Source organism: Saprolegnia diclina (genome assembly GCF_000281045.1).
Source record: "Saprolegnia diclina VS20 unplaced genomic scaffold supercont1.3, whole genome shotgun sequence".
Taxonomy (NCBI): Eukaryota; Oomycota; class Saprolegniomycetes; order Saprolegniales; family Saprolegniaceae; genus Saprolegnia; species Saprolegnia diclina.
This window is the reverse complement of record NW_008246070.1, coordinates 707,056-725,658: the sequence shown is the minus strand read 5'-3', so window position 1 is coordinate 725,658 and position 18,603 is coordinate 707,056. Positions and strand designations below refer to the sequence as shown.

Here is an 18,603-nt window from a genome sequence, read left to right as displayed (position 1 = left end):
GCGGGCGCCGAGTTTGCACGGACGACCATACGCACCAAGGACGACGCGCAGAAGCTGCATGGGCGCGTCAACGACTGGCGCGAGGACGTCAACACGCTCGCAGGCCACATTGCCGCCCAGCTCCACGTGTGCAAGTCGCTCCGGACGAGCAAGGCCATGCACTCGATCGCAGCAACGCCGACGCCGCTGGATGTGGCTCGCATCGTACTCGCTTCTATGTAGCAGCACTAGTGGCAACATGCACATGCTGGCGTAGGGCGACGTCGACCCGTTTCACTTGATGCGGTCCGACATCCGCAGCCTGTATGATTTTCGGCTCTCGACTTTGCGCGCGCAGATTGTCGACGCCAGCAACAACGCGAGCGTCGACTTGGAGCTCGACAAGGATGCAGTACGGTGCAGCAGCTAGGGTCCCGACGTCACCCATTCTGGTAGGCACAGCTTAAGCTTATCTTGGAAGAGCCATCGACGGTCGAGAAGGCCGGCGACACCGACACGGCGTTTCAGTCGATGCTCAAGGTCACGAGCTGCTTCACCGAAGCGTATATTGATGTATGTGTCTAGTTTACGATGGCGAAAGGCGATTTATGCTGCAAAATTGCTGATGATTTGCTCCGGAAGAAGCGCGCCGCCGACCTCGAACGCGGGTACGCCTCTCTCGTCCATCAAAGGCAAGAGCTCCACGGAGCACACGTAGGATCGAAGACGAAGGGCTTACGATTGATGCCCACGCGTCCGTGCTTCTCTCGCGCGAGACCAAACTATTCATATCCTTCTTGATGCCTGCGCATATACATGGCGCTTCGATTGCAGGGGCCTTGACGAATGCTATCGTACATCAAGGTCATCGAGCTCTGCAGTAGCCTCTTGCGCGGCCGCCCAAAACACGGCCCGCGGAAGGACGAGGCCCCGCGGTCGCCGGCAGCGCCGAGCGCTGTGCACCAGCTCTTTGCCGCGACATCGACCGCACCAACTGACAATGAGGTACACAGTTCGTTCTAGCTTTGTAGCCGTTTGACGACGAAGTGCAGGCGAGCAAAGGCACCAGCACTCGTCTCGACGAAGCCAACTTTACAATTCAAAAGGTCTCGGTCGATACGAGAGCCCGATGAACGATGCGGTATTATAGCTGCATCGGGAGATCAGCGAGCTCAAGATCGCCAACGCCAAACTCGCGGCGGCCAACTCGCAGCTCGACGACAGCTACGCGCACGTTCTGAGTGAATTAGAGGCTGAGAAGGACGCGCACCAAGCCAGTATCAACTTGCACGAGCCGCGCATTCGGAAGGTCCGTCGATTCTTTGCCATTCATTTTTGCATGTACAGGGACCTCGATAGCTCGAAGAAGCGATTCAGGCATCGGCCAAAGCATTGTCCGAGCTCCGGCTCAACGTCGACCTCATCACCAACATGTACAAGGTACACAGAAAATTCACCAAAAAACAAACTAAACATCTCCAAATTACACAGAAAACGTGTGACGAGGTCGTCGAGTTTGACCGAAATCGCATCGTCATCCAGGCGGTAGACAACATAAAGGAAATTTCGCATATCAAAGTTGCTCTAGGAGCGTGATGCGATGGCCAAGAAGCTTCATGATGAAATCAAAAAGCTGGCCGTCGTCAACCTCGAGATCGTGCGCAAGGACAAGCTCACGATGTACGCCATGGGCGCGCGGCACGAAGCTCTCCAAGCGCTCAAAGACACCAAGCGTCAGCTCAACGAGGTTTGAGAATAGCGCACAGCCATATCTACATGGGTGCGACGTAGATGACTATGATCCGCGACGGCTGCAACCAAACCATCGCGCACCTCGGCGAGACCGTCGACAAACTCAACGCGTTGCTCCAGGAGACGACATCGGTACACCCCGAACTCGCTTCTTTGGTTCTTGAGGGCTCTGGTGCAGGCTGCGCGGGGGCAGACCGACACACTGGCCGCGCAAGAACGTAGGCTGCTCGAGCTACAAGCCAAAATCGATGAGCAGGCGACTGCCCATGCAGCAGCGCTGCAACAAGCTGGTGCGCGCCACGATGAAGGTACTGCGTTTGGTAAAGGCATTTGGGATAGAGCCGCTACTGTGCAGAGTACGCCAAATTGCAAGCCAAGTTGGACAAGACCAACAAAGAGCTCGTCGAGTCGATCCAAGACAACATCATATCTTTTTCCCGCAACGTTCTTTTCTATGCTGATCGAACATTATTCCTGTTTCTTTAACCGAGAAGTACGCGCTCGATGGCAAACTGCGCCAAGCGCAAGAGCGCATCAGCCGCTTCCTCTCGGCGTAGCCGTCTACCTCGTCTTGTTGAAATAGTTTAACGTATGAACTTGAATCGTATACAAAGCAACAGAGCAGAGCAACACAAAGGTCCATCCCTCGACAAGGTTCTCCCCGCCTGCCGTGTCTCGGTCGAACTTGATACTCCGATACATATAAGATCGCGGCCGGTCTGCGTGAAACGACGTTGCTGACGCTTGAAATGGCCGACGACAAGGACGACGAACTCCATCGACGCGTCGCGCAGCGCGTCGACCGCATCAAGGTCGCGGTCGACGAACTCACGAACGGTACACATTCAACAAGAGGCGAGCGCCGACACGTATCCTGTAGCGGTGCGGGTGCTTTCGAGCGCCGACCACCCTCAGCGCCCCCCTCGCTCGACCGTGCCCGACCCCATCGACGAGCGCGAAGGCTCGTACAGGTAGAAGCGTTTGCGCAGCACTAAGATCTCACTGGTATTGCGCCTAGTCGCATCCTCGCCAACAACGACCGAGGTGTCATCAAAGAGATCGAGGTGCGTCATTCTCCAAAAGCCGCCGACTACCTTCTTCGTGGTGTAGAGCCTCGGGTCAATGGCGATCATAATCGTGGGACTCAACGGCATGGGTTGTGCGATCGCCGAGACCTTTTGTCGCAGGTGCGACCTCCGATCTCCCCTTTGGACGACATGTGTTTTCTTACGCTTAGTGGCATTGGCAAAATCTACTTGGTCGATGACGACCCGCGCCAAGTGCAGGCGGAAGATTTGAGCCAGCTCTTTTATCTGCCGCAGAACGTGGGCTACGAGCGCATCGCAGAAGTCGAGACCAATTTGCGCTTGATCGACGAGAGCGTCGACATTGAGGGTGTCCGCCTCGATGCCAAGAACGCAGGCGAATGGCACGCCTGGGGCGGCACCCACCCGCGCCCGTCTACCCACGCCCTGCGCATGGCCTTTCTGGCCGTGACCGATACCGCCATCATCCGCAACGTGAACGAGATCTGCTTGGAGCTCAACGTTCCGCTGATCGCAATCAAGCCAGGCAACGACGGTCTCTCGGGGCACATTGTTACGTCGATACGCAGCGAGACGCCGTGTCTCCTGGTATTCCCATCGATAGGGCTCTGCCTCGCCGCTGACAAAAAGTTAGTGCTACAAGGCGCCTGGCGTGACGGCGCCGCGGACGAGCGACGTTCACATCAGAAGCCGGAGTATGCCGCCTGTCTTGGTCGCGCCTGTGCAGCCGATGCCAATGATGGAAGGCATCCTCGCTGGCTTTGCAGGCCACGCAGCGCTCAAGTGCGCCTTCTGCGACGTCTTCTTTCGGTGACGATCTGCACGTAGGCGCCTCCTCGGCTTTGGCACGTTTGCTTCATGCATGAATTACCGCAACTTAATGGAAGAGGCGACGCCGACGTTCGAGACGGACGCCAGCGTCTTCTGCGTCAGTCGGCTCTGCCGCAAGTTCAACAGCAACCTCCGACCCGAGACGTCCCCCGCCAAATCAATGCCGACGATTTAGCGGCTACGACGACGCACACGTACTGCACTCGGCCTTGCTCTTCGGCACCGATCGATCTTGCAATACAATCACGTGCTCCGAGAGAGGACTTGGTGTGGCCGCTGCCGAGGTGGACGGAATCGTGGGTGGTGTCGTCGGTGTCGGTGCTGAGGCTTGTTGCCGGAGGCCGCGAGCGAGCTGCGTCGCATGAACGTTGAGGAGGAGGTGGCTCACGACATCGGCGATCGGTTGACCTTCCCACTTGAACGCTGTCGAGTTCATCTTGGCCGACGTCCGCGCAAAGAGGAGGCCGTGCTCTTGGCAGTACGCCTTGACAACATTCGCGTCGACAAACTGGCTCGGGCGACTGTCGTTCTCGGACGAGCGCTCCGGGAGCTGGTCGACCTTGTTTTCAACGACCATGATCGACTTGATCGAGTCGCCCGCAATCTCGCGCAGGTCTTTGAGCCATCCGTCGAGCTTCTGGAAGCTCTCGGGGTCTGCGACATCGTACACCAGCAGCGCGCCATCGGCCCGTCGATAATGCGACCGCGTCATGGCGCGGTATCGCTCTTGGCCGGCCGTGTCCCAAATCTGGGCCTTGATCATCTACCTCGGTCCATGAGTGCAAAGGTCCAAGGTGGAGTCATGCAAGCGTACCTTTTTCGAGGAGAGGTCGGGGTCGGACACGTACATGGTGCCGAACTCAGCCTCGAGCGTCGCCGCTGGTCGATCCTACTCGCGTTGCATTTGGTGAGGTGAGGAGAAGCTGCACTGCGTACTGAGTAGGACGAAGCACCGCCGATACCGACCGAGAGAATACTGCTTTTGCCGACGCCGGTCGTGCCAAGAAGGATGAGCTTGTACACGTGGTCAGCGGCGAGTTGGGCGCCCGCTTGATTCGACTGCGCGACGACGTTGACGCGCTTGGGCGGCGAGGGATCAGCTTTGGGCTTGACAACATCGGCTGGCACCGGCGGTTTGACGACCTCGACCAGTGTCGGTGGCGGCAACGGAGCAACAGCCACTTCCTGCAGCAGCGCCGAGATTTGCTGCGTCGAGTACGAGTCGCGCTTGTATTGACCTTGTTGGAGCTCCTTGAGTGTGACGACGCCGGCCTCAACGTCGACAAAGCGCAGCTTGACTGGTCGCGGCACCGACGTGAGTCTACAAGCGTGTTATATGAGTACAATCGGAATGAAGCTGGTGTTGAATGGCCTACTGCCGGATGACGTCTTCGCACGGCACATTGAGCAGGTTGGTGTCGTTGATGTGCGTTAGATAGAGTCCTGCGCGCAGTGCTCTAGTGATAGCCGCCATTAGCCGTGGAAATGCAAGGCATTGGACGCACAAGTGCTGCTGCTCCGGCTTCAAGGCCGCGTTGTACTGCTGCGCGGGGCCGCTTGTCGCGGGGTCAGCCGAGATGGGCACATCGAGGAGCTGGATCGTATAGACGCCGTTACCCGTGTCGGGCAGCGCGGCGGGGTGGAACTTGAGGCCGTACTTCTCCGAGGCGAACTGCACCCTGAAGGCCACCTTCCATGGCACTAGCAGCAGCGTGAGCACATTCCTCGCCCAGCGTCTGCCACGTACACTGGTTGGCTTCGTGGACCGCGGTCATATCCTCAGCGCAATCCGTTTTCTTAGATGAGATTTGATGGGCTTATTTTGGATCTGCGAGATCTTTGTGGGTAGCCTTGCTGCGTATTATTCAAAATCAATAGAAACCGAGAAGTAAAAGTGTTTTTTACCTGCATGCCGCCTGGTATCGAAACGGTGATTGGCGATGGAAATGACGTGGAGCCCTGCGGTGCAAGATGGCGCTGCACCCGCCTGTATCAAGATGGTCGGCATATTTGTTTTCAGAGGTTATATTACTTATTACCCGTCCCAGTGATCCTGGCCACGCTGCAAGGAGCCACCCTGGCGTCACCGTTTATCCCCATGACGGCTTCTCCCGCGATTGCTTGATACCTACGGACCGAGCTCGGAACAGCGCTCTCCTTGTACCTTCCATTGAGTTTGAGGTTGACCGAACTGCGGTGTCACCAGTGTGTCAACACTAAGATGCCAGACACCTCGTCCATGCATGGAGAGCAGTGCAGCTTTAGTCGCGTCCCTTGCCCGGGTAGTGCCACGCTGATGGCCTTTCTGAGATTGCCCTTCTCCGTTCTACTGAAACTCAACTAAAAAAACATTAATCTTGAATTTATGTGCTTTTTAGCTTGTGAAACTCAATTGAGTTTTGACCAACAGCTGTTCAAAAGCAGAGAAGGCAAGCCATCACAAATCTTTGGGCTTCGTCGGACGCATGCTGCCCGAGTACTGCGGCGCAGTCGACTGCTTCCCAGTCGTTGCCAACGACGGTGTGATCGCTTCTTCTACACGCGCTCATAAGTGAGCGTAGGCGCGTCGCTCGCCTTCCTCCTCGTGAGCATGTACTCGATGCACGTCTGCCTCCACACGCCAATGAGCGTCTACATGGAGCAGCCCTGCTTGCCGGCCAAGTACCTTCTCGCGGTGCTCCTCGTGACATTGCACTTGTCGTTTCTCGTTGTCAAGTACCTTGGCGGCCATGCAGTGACGCCGGCCGAGGTACACTGCAACTGTGCGATCTATGCACACGCGCAACGTAGATGTTTGGCACGACCACGCGCTGCGTGGCCTACCTCTTTTACGCTGCGATTCTGACCGAGCACCCGTACCGCGACCTGCCATTGCTCCGAGCGGCCTTCTTCGCAATGGCGATCCTCGGCTTTTGGCAGTGCCAGCAGCTGCTGCAACAGCATCCGCCAGACGAAGCGTGGAAGCTCGGGCTGCACGGCGGCACGATCTTTCTTAGCGGCCTTGCGCTACTGCCCGCGACGCTCCTCCAGCCGAGCGACAGTCCATTTGACAAGGCGAATTGGTTTTCCCGCCTCACATTTGCGTACGTGGCACCGCTCATGGGCGTCGCATCCTTTGAGGCAGCCGACATTCCGGCCCTTCCCGTCGCCGACGCTACGCCGACCGCAAGCCGACGCTTTGTCTCGGCCTACGAAACGGAGAAGCAGGCGCCAACGTCGCCGTCGCTCTTGCGTCTGCTCTGGCGCTTGCACGGCCGCGACATTGGTGGCTTCTTTCTCTGGTCGATCGGCAACACAGTCCTCGATATGATGACGCCGCTCTTGACCAAAGTGCGTTGTCCTAGTCGTTCCAGTGCCTTATTTGGCGCGTAGAGTATCCTCGAGTGGTCGAGCCGTCCAGCGCCATCGCCGTCGACCGGGTATCTCCTCGCGTCGGCCTTGGTCCTACAAGCTCTCTTGCGCACCGTGTCGCGGTCCCAGTACTGTACGACAACGCCACTTTTTCCGTTCTATGGCTCAAGACCAGTGTGTAGCGCTGAGCAAAGACCGGTTCAACATTCGGTTTACGTCGGGCTTGCAAGCCGGTATTTATGCGCGCGTGCTCACGCTCGGGCCGAGCGACGGCGACGTCATTGGCCACGTGACCAACTACGTGACGATGGACGTGCCCGTCATTGTGCGCCTGCCTGGCTCGCTCTTTGACGTGGCGCTACTGCCCATGCAGGTACATTTCCTTTTGCATTTTCCAGCATTTTCCGCAAAGTTGTGTGCTGGCAGATTGCCATGGCGCTCGTTGTCTTGGGCGACGAGGTCTCGTTCGCGTTTCTCGGGGGGCTTGTCCTGCTCGGCGCCATGCTGCCGCTGCAAGTCTACTTGGCGCATCTCGTCCAGCGCGTCAAGGCGCGGCTGCTTGCGGTGCGCGACGACCGACTGCGGCTCAGCGTGAGCACGCTGGCGGGGATTCGCACGCTCAAGGTAGGTCACCACGCCAAGAGTGCTCGTTGGCGAAATGCGCCTAGAGCTTTGGCTGGACGCGCTACTTTACAGAGCAGCTCGACGCTGTCCGGGCGCTGGAGCTCCAAGCGTTGCGGCTGCGGCAGATCATCACGGCGTTTTGCGACGTGCTCTCGAGTGCTGCGCCGCTCATGATCCAAACCGGCGTCTTTGTCGTCATTGTGTACACGGGCCAGACGATCACGGCAGCGCGCGCCTACACCATCATCTCGCTTCTGCAGCAGCTTGTGGGGCCGATCACGGGTCTGCCGTGGATTGCGCGCAGCATTGGTGAGGCGTATGTCTCGTTCATGCGTCTCTCAACGTTCCTCTTGGCTCCGTCGTCATCTGCATGCGACGGTACGGTCGTCACGCGCTATGACCATTGCACGTTTGGCTGGTCACCCGAGGTGAACAGCAACGAGGAGCTGGTGGCGCCCTTGCTTGGCAAAGGTCCGTTCCGCCTGCACCTCTCGGCGTTGACGCTGACACCTGGTGCCAATGTGGTCGTGGGCGGTCGCAGTGGGGCGGGCAAGTCGTCGCTGCTGCTCGCTCTCCTTGGCGACATGCCCTGTGTGCACGGCGCGGCCGGTCGCGTCGCACACTCGGTGGCGTATGCGCCGCAGACGCCGTGGATGGTACCTGGCTCGCTCCAGTACAACGTGACGCTCGAGAGCGATTGGGACCCAACGTTGTACGCGCGCGTGACAGCGGTGTGTCGCCTGGACGGGCTGCCAATGACGCTGCTCGTGAGCGAAGACGGCGCCAATCTGAGCGGCGGGCAGCGCGCGCGCGTTGGCCTCGCACGCGCCTTGTACCAGCGCGCGGGCGTGTATTTGTTGGACGACTGCTGGAGCGGCCTCGACACCCGCACCGCCAGAGGTATTTTAGCCGAGCTACGCACTGTGCTGCCGCCGTCGGCCACGCTCGTGCTCTCGACCCACGCGCTTGACCTCGTGCGCGTCTTGGCGCCGACGATCTTCGTGCTGGACGACGGCGCTGTCGTCGAACGCGGCGCCTACGATGTCTTGCGCGCCACGCCCGGGTCCCGTCTCAATGCGCTTCTCGCCGATGCCACGCAGATGCACGAGCCCGCTGTCGTGTCGGCACCGTCCACACCACCTTGTGAGCGCGGCGGTGTCGACGCTGTGCCCGAAGAAGGCCGTGAATCGGGTATTGTGGCGCTCGAGGTACGTGGCAACGCAGAATGACAGATCATTGTGATGGCTTGTGATAGGTGTGGCACGCGTATGCCGCGGCGATGGGCTATGGCACGGCGCTGGCGTGGCCGCTCACCAACGTGAGTCTCCAGCTGCTGCAGAACGGGATGGACTATTGGACGGCGCAGTACACGACGTACCACGCGACGTCACCAACTGTCTTTGCGCGCGGCCTCATTGCGCTCACGTTGGGGACGCTGCTCATGACGACAGCGCACATTAGCGTGGTCGTGTATGGCAGTCTCCGCGCGGCCAAGAATCTCTACAACCGCATGACGCACCAGCTTTTGCGCACGTCGTTGGGCTTTTACGAGACGACGCCGATTGGGCGGATCCTCAACCGGCTCGGCGATGACACGTCGACTGTCGACACGATGATTCCGATGGCCCTGGATTTCCTCGTGCTGGAAGTCATTTCGATCACGGGGTCGATCGTCGTGCTCTACTTCACCAACGTCTACGTCCTTCTGCTCCTTCTGCCGCTGAGTGCCGTGTACCTCTATTTGCAGGCGCGCTACCGGCCACCGGCCCGCGACCTCTCGCGGCTCAACCATGTGGTCCAGTCGCCCCTCATGATGCACTTGAAAGCGACGCTCAACGGCCTCAGCGTCCTTCGCGGGCGCGGCTCGGCCGTTGCGTGGCAAGCCCAGTTTGAAGCGCACTTGTGTCTCTTCCAGCGCGTCTCGCTGGCGCAGTCGCTCACACTTGGCTGGCTCGCGATCCGACTGGACGCGCTCGGTATTTTGGTCGCCGGCTTTGTGGGCTTCTCGGCCGCGATGGCGGCCGCCCGCGGCCACCCGATGCCGTCGGCGTACTTGGGGCTTACGCTCATGTACGCGCTGCCGATTATCCGCAAGCTCAAGCTCGGGCTCGAGGCGTTTGTGTGGGCCGAGCAGGCGATGGTGTCGGTCGAGCGGCTCCGCGAATACGGTGCACTCCCCGACGAAGGTGCTGGCTGTGGACGAGACGAGCCCGATGGCGACGCTGACTGGATCACGACTGGTGCGATCGAGTTGGTGCAGGTGAGCTTGCCGCGCGGTCGTCTGGCCAACATCTCGGCGGCGATCGGGGCGCGCGAGAAGGTTGGGATTTGCGGGCCGTCGGGTGCCGGCAAGAGCTCGCTCCTCAACTGCTTCTTCCGCGCAGTCGACTTTTCCGGTCGCATTCTTATTGACGGCCAAGACATTGCGGCTCTGTCGCTGACGCAGCTGCGCGGCGCGCTGGCGTACGTGCCGCAGACCACGGTGCTCTTCGCGACCTCTCTGCGCAAGAATCTGGATCCGCTCGATCAGTACGACGACGACCGCCTGTGGGCCGCGCTGCACTCGTGCGGCCTGCGCTCGCTCGTGCAAAGCTTTCCGCTGCAGCTCGAGCAGCTCGTTGATGGCAGCGTGCTCAGCCAAGGCCAAACGCAGCTGCTTGGCATTGGTCGTGCAGTGCTCAAGGCCGCCAAGATTGTGTGCATTGACGAAGCGACGGCCAGCGTCGACCATGAGACGAACCGCCGGCTTCGCGAGGTAGAGTCGTTCTCCGCGTGATGTCGTATTTCAGTATCGCATGCGTAGCTCATGGCCGATGCATTTTCGGGCGCGACGGTGCTGACGGTCGCGCACCGGTTGGCCACGATCGCTGCCAGCGACCGGGTCCTTGTGCTCGAGCACGGCCGCGTCGTTGCTTTTGATACGCCGACCACCTTGCTGCAGGACGCCCGCGGGTATTTTGCGTCCATGGTTTGAGCCAAGAAGAGGGTTAGGTACCGTGGCGGTTAGGGTACCGTGGCGGTTAGGGTACCGTGATATCGACTCGTTGTGTGTGTGTCTAATTGATTTGTTTTTGGATATTACCACGGGAATACCCTGAAATAATTGTCCGTTCTAGAGTGTAGTAATACGTCCACATGCCATCCACATGCTGCCCCTGGACACCGGGAGTTGCTTTTTGCGTTGTTAAAGTGAGTCTATCTAGTTGCACTTGACTGTTTTGGGGGCGGACTTTCGACTCAGTGTTGTGACGGACGGCAGCAGCGGGGAGGCTTACTAGTAGCCGTCGCGAAAGCGAGGCGCATGCATGGCCGGAACGAGGTGGTCGAGGAGTCGTGGCGCAGGATGTTCATCATTTGAAAGAGACACAGTGGTTGCAGCAAATGCTGAAGAGGCAGCTTGGTCGAGAACTCAGCGCGAGTGGCAGTCGCTTCGGGCGTCACAAAGGGCCCCTCGGAACATAAGACTCTGTCGTTTCGGGCTATATGTACCCAGACGGTGTGGAGCACGCAAGCGCGTTGCATCGGCCACAGCATGGCGTTGGGCCGTCGCCAGCGGTTCAAACAAGAGCGCAAACAGCGTCGAGGAAGAAGGCACGTGGCCACGGCGTCACGACGGGCGCGTCCGGCGGGTGCTGCGAGGCGTGTCGTCGCAGTAGCCAGCAACTGCAACTTTCCGGCAAAATTTTTACGCCATTGAGGCGTCCCAGGTTCGGCTGCGGCGATCGCGTGCCAGTTCTTGGTCCACCCCGGCGATTGCTTGTACCAGTGCCAGGAGCCAGACGTCAGTCGCTGGTGCTTGACGTCAAGATCTTGAAGGACTGGCTGGCCCCTCGTACGTGCGAGACGTGGTTGAAGCCTGCTCGGGCCATGTTGCGGGCGTGGGTCGTTGCGTACCTCGACGTCAAAGGGCTCAGCGCGGCGAATGTCTCAAACGCCCATCCGACGACTTTCGATCGTCCTCATACCGGTACGAGCACATCATATGAGCGTGTTTCGCATTATCTTCGCATTCGCTGTACGTAGAGAGTAGGCTAGCAATCTCCTTCTTCTTCTTCATTCGCTTGCGAGCCGTGGCTGCGCAGGCGGCTCGTCTTGCTCTTTCTATAGTCGCCCGGCGGCGCTTGTGGCCGCGAGTGAGGCCCATGACGACACGCTTGTAAAGGCTGCGCCATCGGTGGCAACGCTACGCAGTTCCTTGAGGTCATCGAGAGACGCCAGTTGACTGAAGCGGCGCCAGCGACTGGAGGTCGCGGTGCAGGACGATCGGCAACGTGAGCTCGGTGCGGCCCAAAAACGTGGCGCCACGGGCGGGGCAAAGAAGTGGGCGGCGGCAATGTTGGCAGGGACGACTTCTTTCATGCGCAGCACGTGGCCCAGCAGGCGCAGCACTAGCGTCTTTTGCATGGCATGATGGGGCCCTGCAAAAGACAAGGCAACGGTAACTCTTGAAGATCTTAGACCAGATCAAGAGCAGATACTGACGGCGATTCTCCGGGGTCTGTTTTTGCGGTCTTTGATTCCTTGGGATTTGGGCTAAGCTGTCCTATAATGGAGAGGGGTGTGTGGCAGTAGATGCCTCATACAGTGGTTGAGCACAGGATATTCATATCCACACAGCTCTCGAACCACTAGGTCGAGACAAGGCGATGTGTTTGTATCAATCTATCAGTAGATCGTCCTACGGGAAGACCGTTGGGATGGGACTGTACAGGAGCCTGTGGCCAGGGCTCCAGCAGTCGGCTAGTTCTAGTTTCCATTTTGCCTCTTAGTACACACGCCGGTGTTTGGGAGTACGGCCTCCCTTTGTCTGGCGTTTGAAGGCGGAAACGGTCATCAGCGATCTCACGCAGCGGGACGCTGTCGCAGCGTGTGTAGAGCACGACGTCAGCGTGTTCGGGTAGAAGATACCTCGAAGACGACGAAGCTGCCGGCGATGTAAGCTGTCGAGGAGCACGCAGATCGGCCGCGTCGTCGAGGAGGCTACTGAGCTTCTTGGTTGTGTGCCACGCCAGAGAGGCGGGGTTCGTCGGCGCCTCGACCTGCGTCTACGTGAATACTGCGTTTCTTCCGACTTGTCTTCGTACATGTTGAGGTCCACTGAGACCTCAAGACGACACCGCGGTCTTGATCCTACCTCTGGATCGCAATCAAGACGGCCGATTACGCGATCAGTGAAGTCGCGGCAAGTCGGATGGCTTCCTGCAAGGGGAAAATGGCCCACCTTGGCCGGGGGTGGTTCAACGACCACAACGCCAGCGTCGCGTTTGGCAACATCCTACGCAACTACAAGCCGCGCACAACGTCGGGGACGTCCGCGTTCGACAAGGTTATCAAGACCGCCGCATTTCATCGGTGGTATGCTACACCGGAAAGTGAACGCGGTCTCGGCCCGACGTACTACCACACCGCCGTGAACAACCCCGCATTCGCCGCCTATTACAAGGATTGGCATGCGGGCACGAAGCGCGAGAAGTCGTGGTCCCTCGAAGACGGCCTTGACGCAACTTCGGGGAAGCCAGACCATGTATCTGAAACGCCGACATCGAAGCGCAAGCTGATCGAGACGACGTCGACCAGCAAGCGCCAGAAGCTCGCGAAGCGCCACATGGCCCATGCCGCGTCCCAGGACGCGGTCGCCAACGCGATCGACGTCGAAGCGATTACCCTACGGCCGTCTGCTTCGTCGATTACGGTCGGTGGCGTTTCTCTTACACGACTGCACCTCAAGGCACTCCTCGAGACCGACAAAATGCTGTGCACAGCGCTCGTCGATTTCGGCGCCATGGCCATAGCACGCCCGTATGACGTTTCGACGATCCAAATTCTCAACACCGCGGCTACGGGCGCCTGCAAGAAGGTGGACCTGCGTGCCATGGTCACCGTTCTGCTCTTTTGCTCTGGGTACGTTGATACTCTCTCGGGCGCGAAAAATATTTTTCTCTTAGATTGCACTTTTGGCTCGAGGTCGTTGAAGGTGACACTATCTACGTCCTCGATTCCTTGCCCACCCACCGCGTCCGCGGAAGCTCCGTTCGCTGCAGCACGCAAGGTCACCAGGATACGTTCACGACGGTGATTGTCGATGTCAAGAAGCAATCACCGTCGTGAACGTATCCTGTAGTAGCGACGTGGCAGATGAAGTCCGAGTCGTCGGCGTGGGCGACCGTGTGCTCGAGGAGGTTGGTTGCCTTCTTCGCCGAGCGTCTGCGCGAGGTCCTTGAGCGCGGCGCCGAGGTACGCGATACACAGCGCTGGCGACAGCGAGTCGTGCCGATCCAACAGTCCAATGGCCATGGTCCACATCCTTGTCGCCAGTGGGGACAAGCGCAAGAACACGTGACGTCGAATCACTCGACATCGCAACCAAGGCCAGATGGTTCAATTGCATTAAATGGAGGTTCTCGGATGTCCTTCATTGCATAACCAGATCAATCCGAGTGTTAAAGAGAGGTTTTGTCCTCATCGCCAGATGTTTGCGGTGCAGCTCCAGCGTTTCAGTACCGGGATGCCGTTGTGGCGAAGCTCTGGCGCAATTATCTGCGCTGAGAGTGCACGGCCGTTGGAATTGGTCATGAGTTTGATCCCATTCATGCGATCATTTCCCAATAAGAGCTCCTCGAAGGACCCAATAGCCAACCCAATGGAGTGCAGCTGCGATGGGACCAACACCTGCATCTTACACGCGCCGATCGAGCCCGCAATGGACGCGCCGTTTGCGGTCGTCGATGTCCCGCTCGAGGCCGCATGGAACAGCGGCGACGGCGACATGCCAATGCCTCGGGTCGAGTTGTACGATCACGACGCCTGGCACGGCGCGTAGGCCTCGAGCGCGTTTTCTGAGGCACAGCCGCCTCATTCGTCAAGCAGAACCGGTATCCAATGCCAGCTGAAATATATCGATCTTTCAATCTTTCAATCTTCCGAGCACAACGCGACCAGTCCTTTATTCCAGCCCTTGGAACACATTGCACACCCCGATGAACGACCCTACTCCATCGACACAACCTTGAAAATACATGATTGGCACGTTCCGTCGGCAACACAATCAAAAAAATAGAAAGTGGCATATAATAAAAAGACTATGGATTGACCAATACTAGGTGACTACTGTTGCTTGACGTTCTTGCCCGCGACCACGTCGCCGCTCTTGACGTAGAGCGCGTCGATCTGCTTGAGAAAAGCCTTCTTGACTTCGTTGCGCTTGAGCTTAAACGTGGGCGTCATGAGGTCGTTCTCGACCGTAAACGGCTCGGGATGCAGGCAGAGCGCGCGGACCGTCTCAAAGCCATAGAGACCGCCCTTCTTGCTCACGGCCACAATGTCCTTTTGCACGGCATCGACAACCTGTACACAAATATATCAGCCTACTAGAACAGCAAAGTATTCAAGTACCTTGGCGTGGACGCAGAGCTCTTCGAACGAGCCAGAGACACCGAGCGAGGCTGCGAGGGTCTTGAGCTCGGCTTCTTCGGGCACAATGATACCGACGAGCACCGAGTGGAGCGAGTCGCCATAGACAAAGGGCTGGTTGACGTAGACGCTGCCCTTGATAACGAGCTCAATCTTCTCGGGGGCGACGTACTCGCCTTGGGAGAGCTTGAAGATGTTCTTCTTGCGGTCGATAATCTTGAGACGTCCGTCCGGCAGCCAGACGCCAACGTCGCCCGAGTGCAGCCAGCCATCTTCGTCGAGGGCTTCTTTTGTCTTCTCTGGGTTCTTAAAGTAGCCCGGAAACACGCTCGGGCCGCGGTAGCAGACTTCGCCGCGCCCACGGACAGCAATCTTGGCGTCGTCGTCGCCGTGCTCCGTGTCGTTGACGTCGTAGCCCATTTCCGGCACTGAAACGAGCTTGATCTCGCAGTTGGCGATCGGCGGGCCCGCGTTGCCGCCGGTAAAGTCGAGGTAGTGCGTCATGTTGGAGATACCGCTGCACTCGCTTTGGCCGTACGCCTCGAGGACCGGGCAGTCCATGACGACGCGGAAGAAGGCGAGAACGTCCGGCGAGAGCGGCGCCGACCCGCACCCCATCAACGTCGTGCGGTCCAAGCCGAGTTTGACGCGAATCTACGCATATCATATCGAGGTGAACTTGGGACGCGCGCACGGGAGACGACATACCTTGGAAAAAATGAGCTTGTCGTACAGCGCGTGCGTCGTGACGCCGTACGGGAGGTTCGCGAGCTTGGTGCGCAGCGCGCGCTGGAAAAGCCAGCCCTTAAAGCCGCCGGCCGCCGACGCCGACCCGACGATCGTGTCGTAAATCTTGTTGAGGAGCCGGGGCACGGTCGCAAAGATGGTCGGGCGCAGCGCCGCGAGGTCGTCGAGGAGCTTGGCCGTGTTGCCTTGGTAGAACCCGAGCGCGCCAAAGTGGCGGATCATAAAGAGCTGGAACACCTGCTCGGCTACGTGCGGGAGCGGGAGGTACGAGAGAAAGGTCGGGTGGTTCTTGACCGCGTTGATCGCCTTGCCGACCGTCACGCGCTCGTCGCACGCCATGTTGGTCGTGAGCAAGTTGGCGTGCGTCAAGACCACGCCCTTCGGGTCGCCCGTCGTGCCGCTCGTGTACCTACACCATGGCTCAGCACACGCCACATTTTCTATCTCACGTTGCGTACATCAAGATCGAGACGTCGTCGGGCTTGGGGTAGCGCGGTGCAGCCGGGTACGCGGCGCCAACGCCTTCAATCTGCTTGAAGGTCCAGAGCTTGACACCGACGGCTGCGGCCTTGGTAGCGTCGTCGTCAGAGACCGTCTCGACGTCGGCGAGGATGATGTGGGCCATCGTCGGCACGTCGGCCTTCATGGCGAGCAAACTCGGGAGCTCGAGCGTGGTGCTGAGCACGGTCGACGCGGTCGTTTGGTTGAGAATGTACTTGGTCGACGTCACGCCGAGGGTGTCGTAAAGCGGCGAGATGCCCGCGCCGCAGTAGTACGCCGCATACTGCGCCATCGTCCACTCGGGTCGGTTCTTCATGTAGATGCAAAGCAGACGCATGTTATCGGTGCTGTCGAGCGGCTCGACCATGCGCTCGCGCATGAGGCCAGCGCCAAAGTTTTGAATGCGGACGTACACCTCTTCATACGTCTCCCAGACGAACGGTCCGGCGTTGCCAGCGCTGTCGATGGGCCGGCGGCCCAAGAACGGCTTGGTCGGGTGCGACCGCACAGAGTGCTGGAGGACCTCGAGGAGCGACGGGAACGCCGGCTCGGGGAACGGGCCAACGCGGTACACGGGGCCGTGGCCGGGCTTGGCGCTGCTACCGTCCGGCTCGCAGTAGCTCGATGGCGTCGGCGGCAGCGTCCGGCGCTGGCTGGCCTTGAGGAAGAAGAAGCTGCCGAGCGCCATGGCGAGGAGCGTTTGGAGAATGAGCGTCGGGCGCGGCAGCTCGGCCAAGACACTGAGCGCGAGCATGCTGCAAGGGGTGGCCAGATGGGAAATGACCTTTCCCAGCCCTGGATCGCGTGACGTCACGCAATGACGTCATCGCGAGAATGACGATCTTTTGGCGGGGCGCGCGCTTTCTGGCGGCAGGATGACGGAAACGCGCGCCTTCGTGAACACAACGCGTGGTGAGGTCACCCAGGGATAGCTCGGACGTCGCCGACGCCGCGGGTGGCCCTCGTGTCGCGTCTGCGTCAGCATACAGTAAACGAGCACCTCGCGGTTATGACACGTCGCGGTTATGACGCAAGACGAGTTTGCTGTCTTGACAAGACGTCACGTGCAGCGACACAAAGCCCCGGCAACGACCGTCTTCGTACACTGGATTCCACGACCACGTTGAAGAGTACACTACGGACGCAGGCAAGTTGAAGGGCGCTGACCAACCGCTCATCGTCATGCGACGGGGCATGGGCTGTGTGCGATCTCTGTACCGGAACTAATACTAGGTATAGTGTGTATTAGCGATAGGACCGTAGTGCTATTCGAGTGAACATGCCCATGGTCGTGGAGAGGCCACACGAATGATGGAGACTTGGGTTCATCCTCAGGACGAGCTTTTGGTCGCGCAGGTTTTCGCGCGTGTGCGTGACTTGGATGACGGCGTTGGGAGCGACAGGCTATAGTACTCGGCAAGCCATCGACGAGTTGGAGAGGAAGCAAGAAGCAAGGCTCAGTAACGCAAGGACAAGACAGCGGAGGTTTGTTCATCGCCAGTCCATCCATGGACCATGGACAGCCGGATAAACCTCTAAAAATGAATCCTATCAGCCACGAGCGTCATTGCATTCCGAGTGATGGCGCCGGCACCGAAGCGGCCCTCCAGCAACCCGGCGGGCCGGCCGTCAATCAAGAATTCCAAGAAGAGGCCCAAGAGAGCGGTGGTGAGCGCGTCACACACGTACGAAGAGAAGTATGACGTCATCGCGTTCCTCGACAAGTGCGGCTCGATGAGCCAAACCATCGACAAGTTCTTTCCCGCCTTCACGCCGAAAGAGCGCGAAGCTGTTCGAAAGAAGATCTCGTCGTGGGCCAACCGGCAGCGCTCGCAGATCACGTTCTTCGCAGGCCATCCCAAGTATCGAGGTCAGCGCAACTACAGGTGTGAGGGTCTCGGCAAGGTCCTGCCAGCCGAGGCCGAGAACCAGATCAAATTGTGGGTCTTGGACCTGCGCGGGGGTGGCGTCCCCGTCTCGCGGCAAATGATTCGCCTCAAGGCAGTCGAAGTCGCTTGCGACCACGGCGTCTCGGCCGGCTTTAGCGCGTCGTACACGTGGCTCGAACGCTTCCTCCGAGAGCACGACCTCCTGTTGACGACGCGCAGTGACCTCGTCGACGAGTGCGAATCCACGCTTCAACGCGAGATGGACGCCCTCTGCCTACAGCACAAGATCACCAAGATCTACCGCGCCGAACAGACAGGTGCAGTTTGGTCGCTCTTCAGAGGACGACCAAGTCTTTGTAGTCGCAAGGCCATTCTATACCTTGTAGGCATCAACTACGAATACATCCCAAAGCCGGCGGGGTCGGTGACTACGTGGGTCCGGTGCGGTGGCTCGGAGAGGGACCGCATCACGG

At 59.1% G+C, this 18,603-nt stretch overlaps 6 protein-coding genes across 6 annotated transcripts; 4 read left to right on the top strand and 2 right to left on the bottom strand.

Moving 5' to 3' along the window:
- Nucleotides 1-156: 156 nt before the first annotated feature.
- SDRG_01401 (hypothetical protein) lies at nt 157-2,369 on the top strand (the record flags this gene model as incomplete). The annotated part of the gene is made up of 14 exons (XM_008606925.1): nt 157-204; nt 257-391; nt 436-519; nt 565-647; nt 698-737; nt 844-984; nt 1,032-1,085; nt 1,130-1,288; nt 1,339-1,419; nt 1,471-1,524; nt 1,568-1,726; nt 1,771-1,863; nt 1,910-2,039; nt 2,087-2,369. 14 exons carry the CDS (start codon nt 157-159, stop codon nt 2,215-2,217), a joined length of 1,392 nt encoding a protein of 463 aa, XP_008605147.1. The 3' UTR covers nt 2,218-2,369.
- Nucleotides 2,370-2,480: 111 nt separating this feature from the next.
- Nucleotides 2,481-3,783, top strand: SDRG_01400 (hypothetical protein; the record flags this gene model as incomplete). The annotated part of the gene is made up of 7 exons (XM_008606924.1): nt 2,481-2,568; nt 2,612-2,702; nt 2,750-2,795; nt 2,842-2,918; nt 2,969-3,365; nt 3,412-3,560; nt 3,606-3,783. 7 exons carry the CDS (start codon nt 2,481-2,483, stop codon nt 3,781-3,783), a joined length of 1,026 nt encoding a protein of 341 aa, XP_008605146.1.
- Nucleotides 3,784-3,786: 3 nt separating this feature from the next.
- On the bottom strand, nt 3,787-5,383 carry SDRG_01399 (hypothetical protein; the record flags this gene model as incomplete). Its single annotated transcript, XM_008606923.1, has 6 exons — nt 3,787-4,371; nt 4,423-4,497; nt 4,545-4,929; nt 4,985-5,065; nt 5,114-5,309; nt 5,356-5,383. 6 exons carry the CDS (start codon nt 5,381-5,383, stop codon nt 3,787-3,789), a joined length of 1,350 nt encoding a protein of 449 aa, XP_008605145.1.
- Nucleotides 5,384-6,035: 652 nt separating this feature from the next.
- On the top strand, nt 6,036-10,614 carry SDRG_01398 (hypothetical protein). The gene is made up of 9 exons (XM_008606922.1): nt 6,036-6,128; nt 6,170-6,357; nt 6,399-6,938; nt 6,981-7,092; nt 7,142-7,332; nt 7,386-7,583; nt 7,628-8,791; nt 8,839-10,338; nt 10,387-10,614. The coding sequence occupies exons 1-9, from the start codon at nt 6,074-6,076 to the stop codon at nt 10,555-10,557; spliced, it is 4,119 nt and encodes a 1,372-aa protein (XP_008605144.1). The 5' UTR covers nt 6,036-6,073; the 3' UTR covers nt 10,558-10,614.
- A 2,181-nt stretch (nt 10,615-12,795) lies between these two features.
- Nucleotides 12,796-13,691, top strand: SDRG_01397 (hypothetical protein; the record flags this gene model as incomplete). The annotated part of the gene is made up of 2 exons (XM_008606921.1): nt 12,796-13,484; nt 13,529-13,691. The coding sequence occupies 2 exons, from the start codon at nt 12,796-12,798 to the stop codon at nt 13,689-13,691; spliced, it is 852 nt and encodes a 283-aa protein (XP_008605143.1).
- Nucleotides 13,692-14,644: 953 nt separating this feature from the next.
- SDRG_01396 (hypothetical protein) lies at nt 14,645-17,011 on the bottom strand. The gene is made up of 4 exons (XM_008606920.1): nt 16,199-17,011; nt 15,702-16,149; nt 14,976-15,647; nt 14,645-14,927 (listed from the first exon to the last, which is right to left on the bottom strand). Exons 1-4 carry the CDS (start codon nt 16,993-16,995, stop codon nt 14,688-14,690), a joined length of 2,157 nt encoding a protein of 718 aa, XP_008605142.1. The 5' UTR covers nt 16,996-17,011; the 3' UTR covers nt 14,645-14,687.
- Nucleotides 17,012-18,603: the final 1,592 nt, after the last annotated feature.

Bases quoted from the DNA above. Each gene is read 5' to 3' on its own strand.
- SDRG_01396 (XM_008606920.1), bottom strand. From the start codon at position 16,995: ATGCTCGCGCTCAGTGTCTTGGCCGAGCTGCCGCGCCCGACGCTCATT. The intron at 16,150-16,198 runs GTACGCAACGTG...GCCATGGTGTAG, and splicing joins GACGACGTCTCGATCTTGAT to GTACACGAGCGGCACGACGG. The intron at 15,648-15,701 runs GTATGTCGTCTC...TGATATGCGTAG, and splicing joins ACAAGCTCATTTTTTCCAAG to ATTCGCGTCAAACTCGGCTT.
- SDRG_01398 (XM_008606922.1), top strand. From the start codon at position 6,074: ATGCTGCCCGAGTACTGCGGCGCAGTCGACTGCTTCCCAGTCGTTGCC. The intron at 6,129-6,169 runs GTGTGATCGCTT...AAGTGAGCGTAG, and splicing joins CCCAGTCGTTGCCAACGACG to GCGCGTCGCTCGCCTTCCTC. The intron at 6,358-6,398 runs GTACACTGCAAC...CGCGCAACGTAG, and splicing joins ATGCAGTGACGCCGGCCGAG to ATGTTTGGCACGACCACGCG.